Below are 23,168 nucleotides of genomic sequence, written 5' to 3'. Positions count from 1 at the left end.
TGCGGATTACCTTAAACGATTTCTGGGTCGATTTCCCTCTATTCTGCATGAAAATCGTGAGAAAAAATATTTTTTCGATTTATGGTCCGTTTTTCACGATGGGATCCCTTGAAAATGGGGTTTTCCATATAGGGTCCACAGCGATAGCTATATCTTCCCCAATTCTCATCCGATTCCCAAGCGGAATACCTTAAACGATTTCTGGGTCGATTTCCCTCTATTCTGCATCAAAATCGTAGACAAAATATTTTTTAGATTTTTTGTCCATTTTTTGTGATGGGATCCCTTGAAAATGAGGTTTTCTCATATAGGGTCCACAGCGATAGCTATGTCTTCCCCAATTCTCATCCGATTCTCCTGCGGATTACCTTAAACGATTTCTGGGTCGATTTCCCTCTATTCTGCATCAAAATACTGAGAAAAATATTTTTTCGATTTTTGGTCCGTTTTTCACGATGGGATCCCTTGAATATGGGGTTTTCCATATAGGGTCCACAGCGATAGCTATATCTTCCCCAATTCTCATCCGATTCCCAAGCGGAATACCTTAAACGATTTCTGGGTCGATTTCCCTCTATTCTGCATCAAAATACTGAGAAAAATATTTTTTCGATTTTTGGTCCGTTTTTCACGATGGGATCCCTTGAAAATGGGGTTTTCCATATAGGGTCCACAGCGATAGCTATATCTTCCCCAATTCTCATCCGATTCCCAAGCGGAATACCTTAAACGATTTCTGGATCGATTCTCCACCATTCTGCATCAAAATCCCGAGACAAAATATATTTTAGATTTTTTGTCCATTTTTCACGATGGGATCCCCTGAAAATGGGGTTTTTCCATATAGGGTCCACAGTGATGGCTATATCTTCCCCAATTCTCATCCGATTCTCACGCGGATTACCTTAAACGATTTCTGGGTCAATTTCCCTCTATTCTGCATCAAAATCCTGAGAAAAAATATTTTTTCGATTTTTGGTCCGTTTTTCACGATGGGATCCCTTGAAAATGGGGTTTTCCATATAGGGTCCACAGCGATAGCTATATCTTCCCCAATTCTTATCCGATTCCCAAGCGGAATACCTTAAACGATTTCTGGGTCGATTTCCCTCTATTCTGCATCAAAATCGTAGACAAAATATTTTTTAGATTTTTTGTCCATTTTTTGTGATGGGATCCCTTGAAAATGAGGTTTTCTCATATAGGGTCCACAGCGATAGCTATGTCTTCCCCAATTCTCATCCGATTCTCCTGCGGATTACCTTAAACGATTTCTGGGTCGATTTCCCTCTATTCTGCATGAAAATCGTGAGAAAAAATATTTTTTCGATTTATGGTCCGTTTTTCACGATGGGATCCCTTGAAAATGGGGTTTTCCATATAGGGTCCACAGCGATAGCTATATCTTCCCCAATTCTCATCCGATTCCCAAGCGGAATACCTTAAACGATTTCTGGATCGATTCTCCACCATTCTGCATCAAAATCCCGAGACAAAATATATTTTAGATTTTTTGTCCATTTTTCACGATGGGATCCCCTGAAAATGGGGTTTTTCCATATAGGGTCCACAGTGATGGCTATATCTTCCCCAATTCTCATCCGATTCCCAAGCGGATTACCTTAAACGATTTCTGGGTCGATTTCCCTCTATTCTGCATCAAAATCGTGAGAAAAAATATTTTTTAGATTTTTTGTCCATTTTTTGTGATGGGATCCCTTGAAAATGGGGTTTTCCCCCATAGGGTTCACAGCATTAGCTATATCTACCCCAATTCTTATTCGATTCCCAAGCGGAATACCTTAAAAAATTTGTACATTGATTTGCATTCATCTGCATAAAAAAAGGAACACATTTTTTTGTAGATTTTTTCTCTATTATTGTAGAGGATCACAAAAAAAATTGCCATAATGCCTTACAGCTCATCCTTGAGTTTATCACCATCAGCGCCCTCTGGTGGTGGAGCACCACAGGCACCCTGGTACAGCTTAGCGATCACCGGCTGGACAATAGCCTCGAGGTCCTTCTTCTGTTTCTTGTACTCCTCGGTATCGGCATCGGGATTCTGTTCCAGCCACTTGATGAACTCATCGATGGCCGACTTCAGCATGGTTTTCTCCTCGTCGGAGAGTTTGGAGCCCAGCTTGTCCTTGTCGCCGATCTGGTTCTTCAGGCTGTAGGCATAGGACTCCAGCTCGTTGCGGGAATCTACGCGCTCCTTGAGCTTTTTGTCTTCTTCAGCGAACTTCTCGGCATCGCGGATCATGCGATCAATGTCCGCGGGAGTCAGACGGTTCTGGTCGTTGGTGATGATCTTTTTCTTGTTGCCGGTGCCCTTGTCCTTGGCACTGACCTGCAGGATACCGTTGGCGTCGATTTTGAAGGAGACCTCGATCTGGGGAATACCACGAGTTGCGGGTGGAATGCCAGTCAGATCGAACTTGCCCAGGAAATGGTTGTCCTTGGTCATGGGGCGCTCGCCCTCGTACACCTGGACGGTGGCCTTGTTCTGGTTGTCGATAGTGGTGGTGAATAACTTGGATTTCTTGGTGGGGATGACAGTGTTGCGGGGAATCAGTTTGGTCATCACACCGCCGACAGTCTCGACTCCCATGGTCAGAGGATTGACGTCGAGGAGGACAATAACATCGTTATTCTGTTCACCGGAGAGCACTCCAGCGTGGACGGCGGCACCGAAAGCGACAGCCTCATCGGGATTGATGCCTCGGGATGGATCCTTGTCGCCGAAGAATTCCATGACCAGTTGCTGCACCTTGGGGATACGAGTGGAGCCACCGACCAGCACAATCTCGTCCAAGTCCTTCTTGTTCATGTCGGCGTCCTCGAGCACCTTCTGCATTGGCTTCAGGGTGGAGCGGAACAGGTCCAGGTTCAGCTCCTCGAACTTGGCACGGGTTAGGGTCTCGGAGAAGTCATCGCCCTGGAAGAATGATTCGATTTCGATGCGCACCTGATGGGATCCGGACAGAGCACGCTTGGCCTTCTCGACCTCACGACGCAGCTTCTGGACAGCACGGTTGTTCTTGCGGATATCCTTGCCCTTCTTCTTCTTGTACAGCTTGATGAAGTGATCAATAACGCGCTGATCGAAGTCCTCACCACCCAAATGGGTGTCACCGTTGGTGGCCACCACCTCAAACACACCGTTGTCAATGTTCAGCAGGGAGACATCGAAGGTGCCGCCGCCCAAATCGAAGACCAGCACATTCTTTTCGCCCTCCTTCTTGTTCAGACCGTAAGCAATGGCAGCAGCTGTGGGCTCGTTGATGATACGGAGCACCTGGAGACCGGCAATCACACCAGCATCCTTGGTAGCCTGACGCTGGGCATCATTGAAGTAAGCCGGGACAGTCACGACAGCGTGGGTGACCTTCTTCGCCAGATAGGCCTCAGCGGTTTCCTTCATCTTGCCAAGAACCATGGCGGAGATTTCCTCGGGAGCAAAGACCTCGGCGCCCTGGGAGGTGTTCACGCTGATGTGGGGCTTCCAGTTCTTTTCGACGACCTTGAAGGGGAAGAACTTGATGTCGTGTTGGACATTGGTGTCGGACCATTCGCGTCCAATCAGACGCTTGGCATGGAAGACGGTGTTCTCGGGATTGGTGGTCAACTGATTCTTGGCGGCATCACCGATCAGACGCTCACCGTCGGCGGTAAAGGCTACGTACGAGGGCGTGATACGGTTACCCTGGTCGTTGGCGATGATCTGAACGCGCCCATTCTTGTAAACACCAACACAGGAGTATGTGGTTCCCAAATCAATTCCGATCACAGTTCCGAGCTTCTTGTCTTTTTCTTTCTTCTCCTCGCCCAGCGAGAGGCCGACAAAGGCCACGACAGCCAGCAATATGCATAACCTCATCTTGAATATCTTTCAAACAAAAAAAACTTATCGCTTTGAAGTTTTTTCAGATGTGACCGATTCAATCAAAAGTGACAGAGTGAATGTGGCTACTTTCCTGCTTTTTGCCGGTGCTTTCTACTTACATGGACACACCTAATGAAGAAAAATGAAGAATACTAGGGAAGGTCAGTATGGGTGAATGCAAAGGCTCCATTTCCCAAGCGGCATACCTTAAAAGATTTGTACATCGATTTTGTATTCATCTGCATAAAAATATAGGAACACATATTTTTTTAGATTTTTTCTCTATTTTTGTAGAGGATCCTTTAAAAATTAAGAATTCAAGGGAAGGCCAGTATGGGTGAATGCGGAGGCTATATCTTTGCCGATACACATCCGATTCTCAAGCGGAATACCTTGAAGGGTTTATATATCGCTTCTGTATCAAACTGCGCCAAAATATTGGAACGAATTGAATCCAAATGCATTACTGTAATGCATTACCAATGATTAAAAAGATTTTGGCGCCACTCTAAACGCCTAAGATACCCAGCCGTACAAAGTGTTATTAGTTAGAAAGTTAGATTACCTGACATTAGTAAACCATGCAATAGATTAAGATGACAGTGGGCTAACTGAGATAGCTGAGGTCGCTGCGTTCAAAAGTTGAACGTGAAGTGGGTAGACTTCCATATGCAAATGTGTCTGTTCTGGGGGAGGTACAACGGCAACGTCAACAAGAGGAACTGCGACCAAAATCAATTCCCGTCATCCCACCCAAGGTGCAATATCCCCGAAGTAAAGTCAAACGAAATTAGTTTGGTGCTCATAAAACTTTTCCACGAAGTTTGCACTGGCCACACACACACACCAGTGCCAACCCATCCTTAGAGTTCAGGTGAGGGTATGTGTGTGTGTGCATACAATAACTTTGGCTTGCCGCCGATAGGGTGATGGGGGATGCAAGGAGTACGAAGACTTTGGGGTGTGGTGGAGGCAACCGGAAACCTGGCAACCCCACGCGGTTCTTCACCTGAGATTTGAGGCTTGAGACATGAAAAGTTTTTGCGTCCGGCTGGCCAGTGGGTCCCAGGGCTTTAATTGTATTTCAAGTTCCAGGTTGTTCTCGTCCACCTCAATTTTCCACCGCCGTTTAGTATTTTCGTCCTTGCCTCTTCTGGCCATACACACACTTCTATTTCCATGCGTGATAAATGGCCAAAACGGAAAAAACCGTAGAATGCCTTTTGCCGGCTTTGTTCGTTTTCCACGCTGAAAGCAACATTTCGGGGCTTTTGTCTTTCAATTTGGCCCAAAAATCTCTTTCGGTCAGTTTTGGTAGCTTTGCCGGAGCCTTACACCCCCAGTCCTTCTTCCTTGCTTGTAATCGCTCTGTTTGCATTTGCGTTGCATAGTTTTGTGGGGCAACGCACATACCTGGATTTTGTATCGAATACGGTCAAATCGCAGGATACAGTGAAACTAAGCTAAAGGTATTTTAAGCTTAATCTAAGTTACAATTCTGATTGAAGTCTAAATAACAAATTTAAATAAATTTGTTTGTGACTAACATAATTATCCATACATTTTTGGGCTCGTTAACATTTAGGTTTACAAATTCATATTTTGGCAAATTTTTATTAATTATACCCAGTGTTGGACCACTGAAAACCATAAGAAAGGTTTGTCTTAATAAATGTTAATAAAAGATCCATGATCCATGAAGAAATGGTTCAAATTTTTATCTATATCACTCATACGCAGTGTTGGCCTGAGATCAGCGTTCATATTACATAATTTGGAGGCCTTTTTAAAATTACTTACCTATTGGCTTATGATTTCCTTTTTATCCAAAATGTCTATATTGTTTTTACGTTTATGCAACGTCTTTGAATTTTTATACTTTATATATACTTTCCTTTAACTGTGGTACCACAAGGAGCTAAAAAACGGACCAATACTAGTCAAGTTCTACTGTAAAATTTTTGGCCAGAGCCGCCGTATAATTGGGCTAACGTGTTCTGCAAGAGTAATTCATTCTGTTTATATGCTCTTCGGTTGCGGCTAAGCTGAATTGTTGAAATGTGAAAAGATTTAATTTATTTGAAGTGCGAGCGAAAAAAAGAATTCCCATCGCTTCACTTTACCTCAGTGTCGGGGATTAGACCGCGTCCGGGTCTTCGAGCAGGATGCGCTGGATTTGCCCATTCGCCAGTTCGACGATTCAAGGATTCGCTTTCGAATTGCATTTATTCAAACGTTTCAATTGCTTTCCGTCGGATTCAATCTCCGAGTGATTTATTGTGTGGCTGGCCCAGACAAGCGATAAACTGAGGAGTAAGTGGTTGCCTGGGATGGGAATCGTGATTGCGTTTGCTTAGGCACAACAATTATCGGAAGTTAATGTAAACGAAATCAATAATTAGGTTGCGAACGAAGCCCAGAATTAGTCGCATTATAAATCGGAATGTATGCATTTACAATAATCAGATCTATAATTATATTATTAGATGGTATATTTAATAGCTAGTGCCTGGCTCCTTACAAAAAGGTTATAAATGGGACCCTAAGTCGCCAGATGGCGCATTCTTTAGTTGGAAAACAAAATGAAGTTCATGAAGTACGCCGTTATCTTTTACGCGTCCGTCGGCATAGAACCGTATACGAAATCTTCTAATTTGCAGAAGAGAAGCCTTTCGGTTAACCTTCTTTTCTGGGCCAATGTGATCAACCTTGGTGGGATTACTTTGGGAGAGCTCATGTACTTGGGCAAGTCCCTTTCCGACGGCAAGTTGCTCGAAGCTGTTACCGTGATGTCCTACATAGGATTTGTATTTGTCGGAATGAGTAAGATGTGCTTCATCTGGTCAAAAAAGCGTGAGCTCAGCAGTATGGTCGAGGAACTGGAACTGATTTACCCCAAGAACATCCAGGAGGAGAAGTATCGTCTGCAAAGTTACTTGCGTTCCTGCTCAAGAATCAGCTTCACTTATTTGCTTCTTTACTTGATTCTGATTTGGACATTCAATCTTTTCAACATGATGCAGTACCTAGTTTATGAAAAGTTGCTGAAATCTCGTACCGTTGGAAAAATTTTGCCGTATCCCCAGTACTATCCGTGGATGTGGGAAGGCGACTTTTCCTTCTATATACAGTTCCTCAGTCAAAACTTTGCAGGACACACCTCTGCCTCGGGTCAAATTTCCACGGACCTTTTGCTTTGCGCCGTGGCCACCCAGATAGTGATGCATTATGATTATCTAGGAAGGGGTTTGGAGAATCACAAATTGACTGGCGATTGGAAGAAGGATTCGAGATTTTTGGTTAAAATTATTCGCTATCATCAGCGTATTCTACGGTTGACTGAAGTGATTAATAAAATCTTCGGACTACCCCTGTTATTGAACTTTATGGTCTCAACCTTTGTCATTTGCTTTGTTGGCTTTCAAATGACCGTCGGGGTGCCGCCGGATCTTCTGGTGAAGCTATTTCTTTTCCTTTTTTCTTCTATGTGTCAGGTGTACTTGATCTGCCACCATGGCCAGTTGATTGCTGATGCGGTAAGATACATCGTCTTGCTTAAAAAAATGAAATAATTTTGTTTGTCTTATAGAGTTCTGGGTTAGCGATTGCCGCCTACAAACAAGACTGGAGCTATGCCGATGTCCGCTATCGTAGAGCTCTTGTATTCATTATAGCCCGATCCCAAAAGATAACCTATTTAAAAGCCACTGTTTTTATGAACATAACCAGGGCCACAATGACAGATGTATGTGTTCGAGTACCATATCTTAACATACATTAATAAGACTCTTATTTAAATATTTTCAGATCCTTCAGACTTCTTACAAGTTCTTTGCTTTACTTCGAACCATGTATATAAAATAAAACATTTTATTTTGCAAGTGCTACAGCGAATTATGTAAATTACGGATTTAGGGTCTTAAATGTTTTTAATCTTTTAATAAGTAATGCTTATATAAGTAAATTTGCAGATTTGCCAATTGTGTAGAATTCTTTATGATGAATTGATAGGGTAGTTCTATTTTTACAATGTAGGGGTCTACCAATAATTACAAGCTTGCGTGGCTTTGAACTATGAATTTGGCTAAGCAGGTGGAAGGATTCAAGGACTTGGATAGGCGGAAACTTTTTTGAAAAGTATACAAAAATAAGTACCTATTGCCAAGCCTTATTATTTTTTGTAATGAATTGCAATTCCTTGGCCTGAACTTTGAAGTAATGGAAGTACTTAATGACATAAGGTCATCGCCTACAAAAAATATATTATAAAATCAATAGACCTAATTAGAAGGTAGGAAAGATTGGTATAAATACATAGGAATCCATAACCAGTAGTCATTCAGTATTGAGCAACCGGATAAAATGGAAAAGTTTATGAAATACGCAATTTTCTTCTACAACTTGCTGGGTATCGAGCCGTACAGAATAGATTTGGTACATCAGAAAGAAAGTCGAAGAACCTGGACCTTATATGGGGCTCATTCTTTCAACCTGTTGCTGGTGACATTTGCAGAAAGCATTTACTTCTGGATGGCCTACAAAGAGGGTAACATTGTTGAGGCTGTGACTGTATCATCGTACATTGCCTTCGTTTTTGTGGGCGCCAGCAAAATATCCTTCATTATTTGGAAAAAGCCTCAATTAAGTGAACTAATGAGGCGATTAGAGGATATTCATCCGCATGGAGACACCCAGGAGGAGGCCTACAAAGAGAGGGATTTCCTCCGCTCATTTTTGAAGATCAGCTTTCGATACTCGCTTCTGTATTCGCTGCTCATCTGGACATTTAACTTGTACCCCTTGGTGGAGTATCTGGTCTACGAAAAATTACTAAATCTAAGAGAGGTGGGCAGGATGTTGCCCTATTTGCTTTACATTCCGTGGGAGTGGCAGGACAACTGGTCATATTATCCTTTGCTGTTCTCCGAAAACCTGGCAGGCTGCACTGCGGCAGCATCACAAATTTCAACGGATCTCCTGATATGCGCCGTGGTAACGTTGATAGTGATGCATTTTGAGCATCTAGCGAACACGCTGAAGAACCATAAGTTGAGCGGAGATTGGAAGGAGGACTCACGATTTTTGGCCCACATTGTTAGCTACCACGAAAGTCTCCTTCGCCTCTTAAATGAGATAAACGATCTCTTTGGAATCCCCCTACTTTTTAATTTTATGGTATCCTCGGGATTGATTTGCTTTGTGGGATTTCAGATGACAGTGGGAGTTACTCCCGACATGATTTTCAAACTTTTTCTGTTCCTGTTCTCTTCGACTAGCCAAGTGTATCTGATTTCCTATTACGGACAGTTGGTCGCTGATGCGGTATGAGGTTTAAAAGAGTAAAAAAGTATCTTTAAAATAAATATTTTTTTCAGGGCTTTGATATATCTCTGGCTGCTTACAGTCAAGACTGGTATGACGCCGACATTCGATACAAGCGTGGCTTAATTTTAATAATTTATCGTGCCCAGAAAATCACCTATTTAAAAGCCACTGTTTTCTTAATTGTCACCAGATCCACGTTTACTGAGGTAGGTATCGTTTGTAGATAAATAAATTGATATTATTTGAATATTTTTCAGCTCTTACAAATGTCGTACAAATTCTTTACCTTGCTCCGCACTATGTATGTAAACTAAAAGATTGCAAGATGGCATTTTAATCACCAAGATTTTAGTGGATTATCGCACTCAATGCTCTATGTAGAATCAATACTATTATTGGTGTAGTAAAAATCAGTTCTTTAGTAAAAACCTAAAACGTTTTTAGGATACTTTTCAAAACTTTTTAAAGAGATTAGTTGTTGCCTTGCTGCAAGACATGTGCAAATTGCAAAGGAAGATGACCATGATAGACCCTCAAGCTCTAAGCCCTACACCAAGCACTCCATACAATGCTTTCAAAGGCTCAACGCGAACGTAATTATGCGGCGGCACGAGTTCCACGCATGTCCATCCGCATCGCAGCTTTGGGGTAAAAAGAGGAAAAATAGTAGCAATCTTTTTAGCGCTCGTAGCTGCCACTGAAAAGGCAATTCTACGGCTTCACTGAAGGGAGGAAATATGCTGCTACAAAAGAAAATTGCAGAGTAAATTTTACGCTTCACTGCATACAAGTTGTGCTTATGAGTTTTTGCAGTTTGTTAAAGGAAAGTGGAGAGGTATTTTCGACTTGATTGGAACTTGACTTTGTTAGTTTATAAAAGGATAAATATCTGAACTTATTTTCAACGACATACAAAATGCTTATCTTAAAAAATATAAGAAAAATAAACCAGAATGAAAATAACAAAATTTTATTATTAAAAGTCAGTTTATAAATTAAACGTTTAGGGTGATTGGTAGTTCATTTCGTCGGGCAAAGCTTCTTTGTTGTTGGTGAATTTTTTTTTTAACAATTTCGAACTTGGCGATGGGAGCTAGGAGGATAGCTCCTTCTCTAGGCAACGGACAACTAACTGGTTTGATGGCATCTAATGCAGTTTTTCCATGATGTGTGGCTGTGTGCACGCACTCAACAATATTAGCAATTTATGCGTTGAAGCGTGTCAGTGGGCGTGGGAAGTGGGAGGCGGAGTCGAAGGAAGGATGTGGGAGTTACTCGTATAACATTTTCATTTTTGACGAATTCCGACATCACCTGCCATAGTTATTGTTTGGGAAAGCCACGTGCATAAAATATATTAAAATCTATTTTTTGCCCAATGCCACCAACTCAAACTCAAACTGAAAAACCGCCCGAGGGCTTGTCAATTTCCCATTTCCCTTGCTCTGTTCCTGGTATGACATATTTTTTGTGGGCTAAAAAATTTTACTTACTTATTTATTTTTGTGGGTGACTGTGTATATCTTCAACTGTGTATATAGACCGTCGCTTTTCGTTGTGTGCGCTGTGGCTCTTTTTGGGGATTTATTTTTCATTTTTGTGAAATTTTTATAAAGCTTCAAATGTGATACAATTTAATTTCTGGTCACGTTTTGTGTGATTTCCAAATGGCAACAGTTACAACAAGAACAGAAATAAGAGGGCGGGAAGGTTGAAAAAGTCTTTCAATATATCTCCCTGTCATATTGCATAATTTAAGGCGCTCTAAGCATGGAACACGTTTATTACCCCATATACATATTTATGTATTTAAGCGTCCATCTGTCTGGACGGAAAACCAATGGCCACTGGCCGGCAACACAAAGATCGTATCTGGCGAAGTCAATTACTGATACTGTCACGGTTAACCTGGCGCCATGGATTTTATCCTCGGCATATTAGTATGCAACTGCGGCTAACCGAAAAATAATTAAATTGTATATTTGTATAAATCAATAATAAATTAGCTAATTGCCAAACATGATAAATAAATTTGGGATACATGATTAAAGTTGTGTATGCTTTGGGGTGACGATATTGCATTTTGTGGTCAGTAAACGACGGCATCTAAGTATTTGCAAACTATTGTTGTTTGATTTTCGTAAGTGAATTGTTAAATAATAGGGGTAATTTCAGTAATCACGCATATTTAAAACTATTCTGTCTGTTTGTTAATTCCATACTTAATGCCTAAAGACTTGTGACTTTAATTTGCATGTCCATGTTGTTTAAATAGACCAATTCACCTCTTATGATCTGCATCATTTTGTCAAGTTTCGAGAAAATTTCTGATTCATTATCTCAATATCGAATTGAACGTTATATCACATACAGAGCAAAGGCTATCAACATAAGCATTTATACCATTTATGGTTAAATGTGAATTTGCATTTTTCATGCAAAATGCACCGAAACCAGCAGAGCGAAAAGTGAAACTGCAAAAAGGTGGCCATTTTTTGTATCAGTTTTTTTTTTGCAAACCTTTCAATGAATTTCTCCCACCAGCGGTTGTTAAGTCCACTTATCAAAACGTGCAAATAACTCAGCTCCCAGGATAGGGACAAACACGTGATGGTGCCGTGATGACCCAGTGGGGCGTGTTCAATAGCCAATTGGCAAAAAACCGATGGCATTGTTGCAGGCGTAAAGCAAAGCAAGAAAAAAAATATATCTATATAACCCAAAAGCCGGACCAAGCCCGGACAGTGCATTATTGTTGCCTCACTTTCGGCGGAGACGGAGGGGGAGTTTGTTCTGTTTTTTCAATTAGCTGCCATTAAATTGAATTCAAATATTGAAACAATATGTTGCCCAGCAGGCCCTGGCCAGCAGGGCCATACTCGTATATAAAGCCCGGCCGTTGGGAGATTTTAGTTTCAGCTTAGCACCAGTACACACCCCTTGCTGATCGGCTGTGATTTATTGATTTCGAGTGCAGTTTTTCTTGTCAAAAGTTGACTGCGGCTCATACGCTCTGGTGTCCACACAGAAATGTTAAAATACTAAAAAAATTGGCCTCGCGGAAATCGCATAAAAATTGTTTCGATTTCCATTCAGTTTTTGGCTCAAAGGATTCACCCTCTACCCCCGAATCCTGGTGAATGTGTGAAAATCCTCACATATCGATATAGAGAATCCTTTTCAGTGGCTGATCCTATACATTTGAGTGCAGCACGGCAAGCCAGCATAGAAATGGATACTAAAAGCCTCTAAATTAGTTTTCTAGTGTTATTACTCATACGCACTGTATGCGGAAATGATATTTTTATGGCCTTGCATTAGGGAAATGGTGTGGCGTTCTATGAATATGGTCGCAAATGAAAGACTTGCCTCTGCTTGAAATACATTCTCGGAAAGACAACATTTGTTAATGGCCATCCAAAGTGACTGGATGTTTTGGGGCTCCATTTTTTTTGTATCCTTGGTACTGCCTCTGCTATTTCCAGCGATGATTGTCGATGATTTAACGATGGCTTATTGATTTCTTATAGGCCCATTAATAGTGGCCCCTTCCCCGGGGCCAACTAATAGCATTCATATTCTAAGCGATTTGTCAAAGGGACAGAGGACATGTGCCTTTATCAGGATAATTATGACAATAATGTGAGGCGATACCGGGACGGAATCTATATATATTTCATTGCTGGAATATATCAAAGGAAAAAAATCGAGTCTAGACGAAGGACGGTAGGGGCTGGGGCATAAGCAGGGCTTAGGACCAAAGTAGGCTGCTGAGCCACACAAAGCGGCCACAAAGACGCGCGGCTTGTATGCGCAAAGATAAGCGTGGGATTTCATTTGCTCATTACTCAACAGCTTACACGGAAGCTGAGAAGTAGAAGGGGCAAAGGCAAGCCGGAGGAAGTAATAAGAGCGCGGCAGCGAGCACATAAGAAATGCATGTGCACATAATTCATTTTTTATGCTGGATTACAGCAGCAACAAAAATGATGGCGGCTAAGTAGAGTTTCAAGGCTCATACCTACAACTACAACTGCAGCTACAGCCTCAACCACACCGGCACCCACACTAGTGCACAAAAACTTGCTAGAAGAACATTTAGAAAGAGAGAAGACGCAGCTGGGAGAGTGAGGCGGCAGTAGCGCTTGTCATCGTCTCCAGCTCCTGCACCGGAAACGGAAGCGACATCCAAGTTTATGTTAAAGTTTGATGCAAAACTCCCACAACTCACACATGCAATGCATACACTTTGAATATTGTTTAAAAAATTAAAAGTTATAGCAGTTTATTTGTAACTAATATATAGAAAATAAGAATGTTAGTTATATTAAGATAATAGCTATTGGTTTTAAATATTAAGGGTGGTGATTTAAAATTAAACCAATCTCTAAATAAGACAAACAAATATCTGAAATCTTCAGAAACATCAAACATTTCTTTAAGAATTTTGTTCAGTGTAAGTAGCCTGACTATATGAGCTCGGAAAAGTTTCGCTCCGTGTTGACTTTTGTGGCTCCTGTAAGTGTTGAGACTTGCGGTGGTGTCCGTTGCCAGGGTGTGCGTGCATGTGTGTTGCAGGTGGAAAGGAAATTAAATCAGCCTCGTGTGGCGTGCACATCATTAGTATGTATAGAGGCTTCTTGGGCAAGGACGGATGATTATGAAGGCTGTAGATGACGGTGTGCTACCGAAGTGGCATGGTTCTTATAAGTCTGCGGCACTTTTCTTATTGCCACTGCAAATTGAGTTTGTATTAAAGTGGCAACGGTTTGATTAGTCCTTGCATACCAAATTGACTCTTCCTGGATGAGTCCATATACGTAATATCAGTGCCCTCTTGTGCCAGCTGACCAAATAGCAAATGTCAAACGAAAGCTCCTTTTGCCATCCATTGGCAGGACGTTGTCTGCCTGTTTGTTTGCCGGCTCAAAGCGCTGAATGTTGAAAGGACCCCTGTTCTTGGTCGGATCCTGCAGCTGGGATATTTGCACACTAGTGCAGTTGTCGCCTAAGCTGCACCTTATGACATTTATTTTTATTGACTGCACTGCAGGCACAGACGGAATGCCTTGGTATGCTATTGGCAATGCTTTTGCCCCAAACTCGAAACTGTTTGTCTGAGGCTCTGGTAAGAGGATTTTCAGGCGACTTTAAAGCGAAACTTCCAGCCAATGACCAAGTTATCATATCTGGCTTGAAGCCTGGCCGGTACACTGGGAAATTAAATCACTGAAATGGATTTCAATATAAGGACAGCATGCCTTTCATTATTTTTGTTTCAAACGCAATTTTTATAAACTTTGAATATCTTAGAAAATAAATAGAGAAAGGTAATCAAATTTTGATATCCTTTGTTTTTGTTGGTGTTGTTTTGGTTACCCCTATCAGTGTTTCTGATTTGAGAAATGTTTGTATTTGTGCTGCAAAAATTCATAATTCAGTGGCAGAGACACAGGAGTGCGTGCGCCAGTCTTCATGGCCTTTTCCCATCCTTTGCCATCAATTTTTTTTTACCTCTTGCCCCATCTCATTCTTTTTGTGCTTTACCCTTCTTTTTCCCTTGTTCCTGGTTATTTATGCATTTAACGAGCCAAAGGAGCCCGGCCAACGGAAATGAGTTGAACTTATTGCTTCGTGTAGGGGGACCGCTGCGTTCGCCTCCTTTCTGTTGTTGTTGTGTCGGGTTGTGTTGGGTTGTTTGTTGTTGTCAGGTTCTCTCCATCAGCATACCTTTTGTTGTTTAATTAGAAAAGTGTTTCATGTAAACTCTTCACTGGCAGTATGACAGGACCAATAGATTCATGCCAACAACACCAACAGAGGCAAAACCAGGAAACTTTACAACAACAGCATTGAGTAATTTCATTTTTGTTGACAAACTCGAGGCTTTTGTGGCATGCCACTAAGACGACCGACCGTACCCGTCGACCACGCCCACTATGGCTATCAATGGCAATGCAGGCGGACAGGCGTGCCTTTTGTGGATGGTGCTGTTGTTGTTGCCGATGTCCCTTTACAGCCTTTGTTGTTATTGTTATTGTTACTGACTGCGTTGGTTCAGTTTTAATATCATTTTCGTTCCACTCCAGTTGGCATTTTAATTTAAGTTTCATTTTCAATTTAAGACTTTGACTTGCCAGGCGACTTGCATTGCGGCTGCATCATGGTCATAGTACCCCATCCACTGCCACTGCTGCTGATACTGCTGGCTGCTGTATCCCTTTTTGCTTGTCCTTCTGTGGCGAAAGGACCCCCCCTCCCCATTTTTGTCCCAGTTGTTTTGTATTTTCGCGCTTTCACGCTCGCCTTTGTCTGCATCTGTGTTTCCCGCTTGGCAGCCATTTGGCGGCCATTTTAAATTTATTATTTGTATTTGCCGTTGTGGCCATGCCCGGCGCTTTGTTGTGGTCCACGCCCATAATCCTCGCCACCAGGGCTCCCGCCCCCGCCCCAGCCCCCATTAGCTTGGCCTTCTTGAGCTTGAATTTTCAATTAGAAAAACTTTGCATAGCAAATGCCTGACAATAATTGCGCTTGTCGTGGCAGCAGGGTTGGGGCGGGGCGTGGCTCTTGTGTTGTGCATAATCAGTTAACGAGGCAACGATTTTTGTTGTAATTTCTTTTGAAATAATTTATTGGCAGCTTTTTAATTAAAACTTGGGATGGTCGCAAAGACAAGGCCATCCGCCGAGCGGGTGCCATAAATTTGCATTATTGATAAAGTGACGTTGTCTTATCCCGCGGTAACTCACTGCCCTCCATCAATTGATTAATGTGGGGATAGTGGCGGGCTTCATGTGTCAACTGCTTACCTTAAATTATGGCTAGCCTTGGCCCAGGATTTGGCAGCAGGTGTGCGTGAAGTTTGTGACAATCCAGACTGACCTTTTTTAAGAATATGTCTGATAGGCCATATTGGCCACAAAAGGCCAAATTATAATTTAAGATTAAGCAACTTAGTTTATTCTTCATCTTAATACTTTTTATATATTTGTCAATGACAAATTTTAATTTATATTGAAATTATATTGAAATGTTAGCTTTGATGTTTTGAAAGCTTACCTGAAAAACTTTTTGACGAAGAAAATCAGAGAAACTGCCGAAAACCAGAGCTTGGGGAATTCAACTTGTTTTCAGGGACTCACTGATCTGTGACACTTTCCTTTTGAGTTTTGCCACAGTTGCGCTCCATTTCAGGTGACATATCCCAGGTCCTTTCGCCGCAATCCCCTATGGTCGAATCCTTTTCCATCCTTCTCTTTATGTGTACGTCTGAGTTAGTGAAGCATGAGGAATATATGCCACAAATCATTACCAGCTGAGCCCCAGATCTTCCTCGCCCTGAAACGGTTAAGAGATATGTATCTCTTCTGATACGCTCTGGGTTTTTTCTGTCCTATTTGAGGGAGGCAATTTGCATTGGATTTTATGCTAAAGTTGTGTCAAATTTTCGGACCATCAACAACGCATCAGTGGCTGCTGTTCCTTGGCAGAATGCATCTGAAACTCGGCGACAGCCACTGCAAGAGCAATACAGCAGGAGCAACAGAAATGGCAGCGGCAGCGGCAACATCAACAGCAATGGCAACAATAACGACCACAAGGCATTTGGCGCAAAAATGCAACTGCTACAAATTATGTGAATTATGCGTTCGGCTGCCGCATGCGTTTGCATAAATTTCCCAACTGCCAGACGGCAATGCCCGAGGCGCTGCAGCAGCGGAAAAGCGTTGAGGGATTCGGGGAATGGACGGTGGTATGGACGGGATGACGGGATGGTCGGGATGGTCGGGTTGGCCGGGATGTCGGGATGGTCGGGTTGGATGCAACCAACATTCGTGGCGCGCTTGCCACATATCTTGTCTAACAAATTGCATTCGAGTGTTTAACATGCGCCCAACAGGCGTTGATGTTGATGTACGAAGGATGCGAAGGACTTTTCCATGTTTTCACCCGTTGACGTCGTTGGCATCGTCGTCGTCATCTCGCTGGCGCTGGCGTGTGGTGGTAAGTGTTACAGTGTTATAGTGCTACCGCAGCTGCCGCTACAAGCTCCCTGAACATACTATAGTATACGTTTATGTGTGTGCGTCATAATTTACTTTGAAGTGGCATTTATGGTCGCCCTGTGAATGGATGTTTGATGGCAGAAGTAGCTGCAGAAAAAATAGGAGTATGGCTGCAAAATTTAAATTGCCACAAACAAAATCAAATCAAATGCGGCAAATGCGGACATAGACACATACGTATGTGGAAGCAAAATAGGCAAGCAAACAAACACACCACAATTGCATGCATAATTGCATCAAATGGCCAAAAATTTGATTTCAGATTGCTGTTGCATACTTTCGAACGAGCCGCTCGTCTCCCGCTCAGATCCCGCCCTCCGAGTTGCTGTGGCCAGTCGAGAGTCACACGCAAACATCAAACGCTCCGAAATTGTGCAAATTTAATATGCAATAACAGACACATACAGCTAGCCAGGCAGGCAAACACACACACACAGACAGATCCACACACAGAGACAGGACCAAACACAAACACATTTGCACGCATCTGAATTTAATTAAAATTCGCAGTTATTGGCCAAAAGTATCGAAGCACCATTTTTTGCGCCCCTTGCTCTGTAATTAAATTAGGCTAACAGGGACGGCCACGATGTGGCACACATTCACGCCAGGACATAGATACTGCATTGGAAATATACACACACCGAGAGGAATGGCACTGCTGATTGCACAAACAAAACAGACGATTTAATTACAAATTGAAATTAGATGGCAAACCGAACTCATAACCCAGAAATATACTACCATCCAAACTGTTGAGGAATCGAATATCTCTTATAATTGCAGAAATTTAAGGATCTTCTAAGGATTCCTTGGCGTTATAACAAGATTTAATTATCTAAGTAACTTAAGCTGTAAACTAAATAACATTGTAGATCTGTTAATATTTACCAGGTTTGGAAATCTGGTTTAGGTGCTTAGTGCATCACGTGTAAATAATTATAATCCCAAAATCAGCCACCAACTGTCAACAACATTTGATGGGTTTCCAATTGCATTCCAATTTAGCTCTCGGCTGAATAAACTTTAATATATATACATATATGTATATATAAATATATATAATAAACCATTTATTTGAAAGCTATATGTATGATACCAAACTTTATATTGTGTGGGTCGCATAAGCCATGAAAGGTTTATTAAACTGTTCAACCGAAATGGAATCATTTTGACAAAATTCAGCTTTGGCAAATGTTTGCATTTTTAAGAGAATATTATTTAACATTTGACACACGTGTGCTTATTAGATGTTTAAATAATGTTCTTTTTTCAGTGGAAAGTTTTAAATTTAGGTCTTTGATGGTCGTCTAATTTTGTACATGATACACTTGAAACGAATCTAGGCCTAGTCGACAAAGTGTCTCTCGCAAAAATGTTGACAAATTTTAATTACTTTTTAGCAGCTGGTGCCGCTCGGTTGGCGTTGCAATTACGAGAGGAATTCTTTTTCATTATTGCTGCAAAAACAGGCAAATATTAATAAAACAAAACCCGCACGCGTCCCCGCTCCGCCCACGCTTCGGTTCTTGCAAGTTGGCAGCAGGCAACACGCATACGCCATGTTGGCTGTCAGTTTGTGCCATGTAAGTGGGTTACTTGGCGCTCCTCATTTGCCAACTTTGCTGCAAGCCTGACGTTGGTGTTTGACCCAAAACAGGCCATTGTGTGTGGGTGAGGACTAATTCGAAGATCCAATCTAAAAATGTTATTTAAATATCTTAAAAGTAATTCAAAGAAACTAAATTTCACTAGAATCCTAAAAAATTAAAAATGGTAGCTATAAAAATTGTTTTTAGTCTCCAAAAATAATCTACCGTAAAAGAAAAACAGTATATTTATCAAAGAAAAGTTTCATGTTTTCCTAAAATAACAAAAATAACAAATCGTTTACTTTTGTAATCTCAAGAATATTTAAAATAAATAAATTTTTCCCTTTCCAAGATGTATATAAAAATAGTTCAGAGTAGTTTCGTTCCCTGCAGTTGTTTATTTTATTTAAAAGTAAACACTAAGTTGTACCCTTTTTGTGGAAGGCCAAGTGTGGGTCATTACTCACGCTTGACAAATCGACTCTTGAGCCTTATTTCTCTGCCATGCATTTATTATTGTGGAGAATGCTTTTGGCCTTGTTCCTGGCCTCAAGTACGGCTTGTGTGGCAATTGTCATCCTGTCACTTGAGTCCCACTCCAGACCTAAGACGGGGCATTCAGTACGCAATGCAGCGCAAACAAAAAACCAAAATGAGCAACGAAATAGAAGCCAGCCAAGTTGTGGACAATTTTTAATTAAAAAATTGCAAAAGACATTATGCACAATGGCGCTTTGGATGGTCTGTGGTGGTGGGCTGAGTGCCTCAATGGCACTTGTCCGCCCCGCTCCTTTTGTGGCAGGGCCTGAGCTCCAGCTGCTCCTGTTTCCCTCCTGCCAGGGCGAATCACAGTCAATGCCATTTGAGAGACATAGGAAACAAAGCTCACTTGACAAGCTTGACTTCAAACGGGGAGTCAGGCCGGCAGGCAGGCGGGCGGGCAGGCATATTTGGCATCGGAGAAAATGCAGCAGCGCCGGGTAATGAAAATGTCAGCGCAGCTTAGAGGAAGTGCTGAAGATTTTTTGCAGTGAATTTATGAAAATTGACATATTCAATGGGGGGACCATCATCAACATTATTACCACAGCAATTATGAGAGCCAAACCGTTGGGATTCCCTCGTTTCGCCATCCTGTGGGGGCCTCACCGCCAGTGATGCCATAATTGTATATTAAATTACTGACTTTAATATTTTCTCCAATCTAATTTTGGTTTTCGACGCAGCGCAACTAATAGATTTATAAAACTAATCGCTAAACTGGTTTACAGATATATTTATCGACACATTTGCCATCGCTATCCACCTCCCCTTGAGGCTGAGTGGCACTTTCTGGCGATGCCACGGAGGACACGTCGTGGTCACTGACAGTGTCAAAGGCAAAAGCGGCCGCCGACGCTTGAAGAGGACGTGGCATTGGGCCAAAACAATGACATTGAGGTGTCGAAGTGCCGGTGCAAGATGTGAGGCAACTACATCCTAGATAAGGATGCAGGTGACACAGGCTCCACGGACAGCCTGAGATGGCTGGGATAGTTAGGTGGTTAGACGGTTATCGTCGGGCCAAGTCGGAATAAAGCCTCAAATTAGCGTGAGCGCTTTGCAGAATTTACTGCCACAGGCAGGGGCCAGTTGTTGCTGTGGCAGCAACAGTGGCAAAGGCAATGGCAGTGGCAGAGGCAGGAGTTTTGCCGCTGGCCTGCGGTCGCTGTAACGGGCCAACAAACCGCAACAAAAGCCACGCAACATGGCCAATCTGTGGAGTTCATAAAAGTGTCAACAACTTGCCCTGGCCAAGAAGAAAAAAAAAACGGAAAAAAAAGGAAAAACTGAATCCCGGACGTGGCGAAGGTCCTGCATTGTGCAGGCCACGTTGCGTTGACCGCTGATAAGGCAAAACGTTCGTCCTTCCATACACTCACACTCACACACGCAGTCCAGTTGGCTAACTAACGCGCGTTCGTTAGGCAAGACAAAGTTAACTGGCAGTCACGGATCCGGGACAAGAAGCGAGTCCCACCACACTGTTTGCGGTGCTCTGTTCCGTACTGTTCCGCCGTGTTTTGTTTTGGCCAGCGAGGCAATCAACGTGGCAGCTCCCTCTCTGGGGAATGGCGGCGATACCACCAACGCTTTTACGTCTTATCAGCCACGTTATCTATATATACATAGCACCAGCCTTCTATGGGGCTTTGGGTCATGTGGCCACCTTTGGTGGCAGCCTACCATTGTTGCAACTGCAGTCGGCGAGACGAGTTGTGTGCAACAATGTATATACATTTCAATTATTTTATGGCCTGGACGTCCATATACTCGCGATGTAATTTAATAATTTCCCGATGGCTTAACGGAGAGCTTTTATTAAGTTTAACCGTCCCTTTAAACCATAATTTAATTATCTGGGGAAAAACATAACAAAGGTGTTAAAGAATTTCCTGCAATGATTGAAAAAATTTATATATTTTTATTATTATTTGAATTTTGAACCCTTTTCCAACAATAATATCCCATTACCAAATTTATTTTTATGAGTTGATATTTTCATTGTTTGGAGTACAGAGACTTTCCTCCCAGGGACACCTCACTTCCTCTGATCCTCTCATACCACAAAGTGTCTTATCGCCCCGGAAGGGAAAAAATGTTGTATTCCGAATGCAACCAAGCAGAGATAGAAGCTCCATCATTGAAATCCATCGGGCCCAGACTGGCAGTGTACTAGTTGAGATAACCTTCAGGTCAGTTAGTTGCATGCTGCATTGGGAAAATTCAAAGCCAAAGCCAAAGTCAGTAATGGTCAACTGCTCGTGGCACTTCGTTAGCCGCTTTTGTGCTCCATTTCCAGGTACAAAAAGGTAAAAACGCTCTGAAGGAATACAATTTTTTTCGCCGTTTTTAATGAAGGGCATTGCAACTGTGGCAATGGCGGCGGCGTCGGTAGCCAATTAAATTTCCAGAGCATCAAAGGCCAAAACGAATGCTTGAGTGGTAAAGCCACGTAGCTGGAAATTATGAAGGTGGGGAGGAAGATAAACTAATTGAAAGTTCGGAGCAGCAAAGTATACATATATTTATGGTGGACTTTAATAATTTAACAGCAGGCGGCGAGGACGCATCTGGAATTGTTTACCTCATTCCTAGGGCGGGCTAAAGCGAAAATTGTCATATGTAGATTTATAGTGAATGATAAGAATAATATTTACAATGCCCCGAAGGTTGTGCACACAGCTGTACCCACACACACACACACTCACAGCCACTACAGAACAAAGTCAACTTTATGGGATACTTAATGTCCAGTCATAGAACTGGGAATATTCATCCTGATGGCACATTATGCCACACGACGCCCCTCAAATTAAGTATACGCAACGTTGGCTCTGCAGACTATAGACGGACATGGCATGGTGCTTAGTGGCCGTCGATTCAATGTGCCTGGCCGCCTTCGAGGCGCTTGTCAGGCTCAGAATTTAACGCAGAACCTAATATCACAACTGGACACTTTGATCGCAGTCGACGATTAGATTTCCGACCGACATGAACTTTCCAACTGGTTCCTCGGTGTAATGGCTGACAGAAATTGAACCAAATTTAGGGGGAAATCACATCGTATTAAACGTTTAAGGAAAATTGTTTACAGAAATTTATAAAAAAATGCCAAAGGTGTCAATTTAAAAGGAATTATATTCTCTTAGCTTTTTATTTTCAAGAAATAAATAACCAATATAGATGCCCATAATTTTTTATAAAATATTTACAATTATGCTTAGTTTAAAGTTTAAGTTTTAATATATTTCGACTTTGAAGTGTATTAAAGCGGAAGTTGTCTAAACTTTGATTCTCCATATCTGCCATAAGCTAGGGGCAAAAGTTATATGTGCGTCGTAAGGATATTATCATATGGCACACACACAAGTCATCGCTCACATAAACACACACACCCACATAGAAGGACATTGAGTCTCACGTAATATCTGGTTATCCGTTATCTAGTTCCAATTCCAGCTGCTGCAGCTCCTCCTTCGGCCAGGGTAATAAAGTGTTGCGGAAGTTGGACATATTGGTTTTTAATATTGAGTTACTTGTTTGTCTGGACAACTTTTGAGTGGAGCTAAGCAAGCAGGAGAGCCGGCTGGCAGCCTGAAGCTCGTTAGAGTGGAGATCAGATGACCCAGTGGACCCGCTGGGGGCCATTGCCACGCCCATCGCTTTAAGCTGGACCGGCACAGAGAGGCCACCAATCATACGCGAAAATGGATTCTGTTTACTCTCGTTATAATCGCTTTGCCTGAGTCA

General features: G+C 42.2%; 3 protein-coding genes across 3 annotated transcripts; 2 read left to right on the top strand and 1 right to left on the bottom strand.

Annotated features, from left to right (window-relative positions):
• Positions 1–1,880: 1,880 nt before the first annotated feature.
• Positions 1,881–3,975, bottom strand: LOC122321635 (endoplasmic reticulum chaperone BiP-like). The gene has a single exon (XM_043212388.2). The coding sequence runs from the start codon at positions 3,881–3,883 to the stop codon at positions 1,916–1,918; it is 1,968 nt and encodes a 655-aa protein (XP_043068323.1). The 5' UTR covers positions 3,884–3,975; the 3' UTR covers positions 1,881–1,915.
• A 2,496-nt stretch (positions 3,976–6,471) lies between these two features.
• Positions 6,472–7,753, top strand: LOC108126509 (odorant receptor 85c-like). Its single transcript, XM_017243116.2, has 3 exons — positions 6,472–7,425; positions 7,479–7,634; positions 7,697–7,753. Exons 1-3 carry the CDS (start codon positions 6,472–6,474, stop codon positions 7,751–7,753), a joined length of 1,167 nt encoding a protein of 388 aa, XP_017098605.2.
• A 498-nt stretch (positions 7,754–8,251) lies between these two features.
• Positions 8,252–9,528, top strand: LOC108126474 (odorant receptor 85c-like). The gene is made up of 3 exons (XM_017243082.3): positions 8,252–9,211; positions 9,265–9,420; positions 9,472–9,528. The coding sequence occupies exons 1-3, from the start codon at positions 8,252–8,254 to the stop codon at positions 9,526–9,528; spliced, it is 1,173 nt and encodes a 390-aa protein (XP_017098571.3).
• The last annotated feature ends 13,640 nt before the right edge of the window (positions 9,529–23,168 follow it).

This window comes from Drosophila bipectinata, chromosome 3R (assembly GCF_030179905.1).
Source record: "Drosophila bipectinata strain 14024-0381.07 chromosome 3R, DbipHiC1v2, whole genome shotgun sequence".
In the NCBI taxonomy this organism is placed as follows: Eukaryota; Metazoa; Arthropoda; class Insecta; order Diptera; family Drosophilidae; genus Drosophila; species Drosophila bipectinata.
Note: the sequence above shows the minus strand (reverse complement) of the source record. Positions and strands in the feature narration are given on the sequence as shown.

What these genes read in the sequence shown, in the direction of transcription:
- LOC122321635 (XM_043212388.2), bottom strand. Translation starts at nt 3,883, where the DNA reads ATGAGGTTATGCATATTGCTGGCTGTCGTGGCCTTTGTCGGCCTCTCG.
- LOC108126509 (XM_017243116.2), top strand. Translation starts at nt 6,472, where the DNA reads ATGAAGTTCATGAAGTACGCCGTTATCTTTTACGCGTCCGTCGGCATA. An exon ending in GCCAGTTGATTGCTGATGCG is followed by an intron (nt 7,426 to 7,478) that starts GTAAGATACATC and finishes TTTGTCTTATAG; the next exon opens with AGTTCTGGGTTAGCGATTGC. An exon ending in CCAGGGCCACAATGACAGAT is followed by an intron (nt 7,635 to 7,696) that starts GTATGTGTTCGA and finishes AAATATTTTCAG; the next exon opens with ATCCTTCAGACTTCTTACAA.
- LOC108126474 (XM_017243082.3), top strand. Translation starts at nt 8,252, where the DNA reads ATGGAAAAGTTTATGAAATACGCAATTTTCTTCTACAACTTGCTGGGT. An exon ending in GACAGTTGGTCGCTGATGCG is followed by an intron (nt 9,212 to 9,264) that starts GTATGAGGTTTA and finishes TATTTTTTTCAG; the next exon opens with GGCTTTGATATATCTCTGGC. An exon ending in CCAGATCCACGTTTACTGAG is followed by an intron (nt 9,421 to 9,471) that starts GTAGGTATCGTT and finishes AATATTTTTCAG; the next exon opens with CTCTTACAAATGTCGTACAA.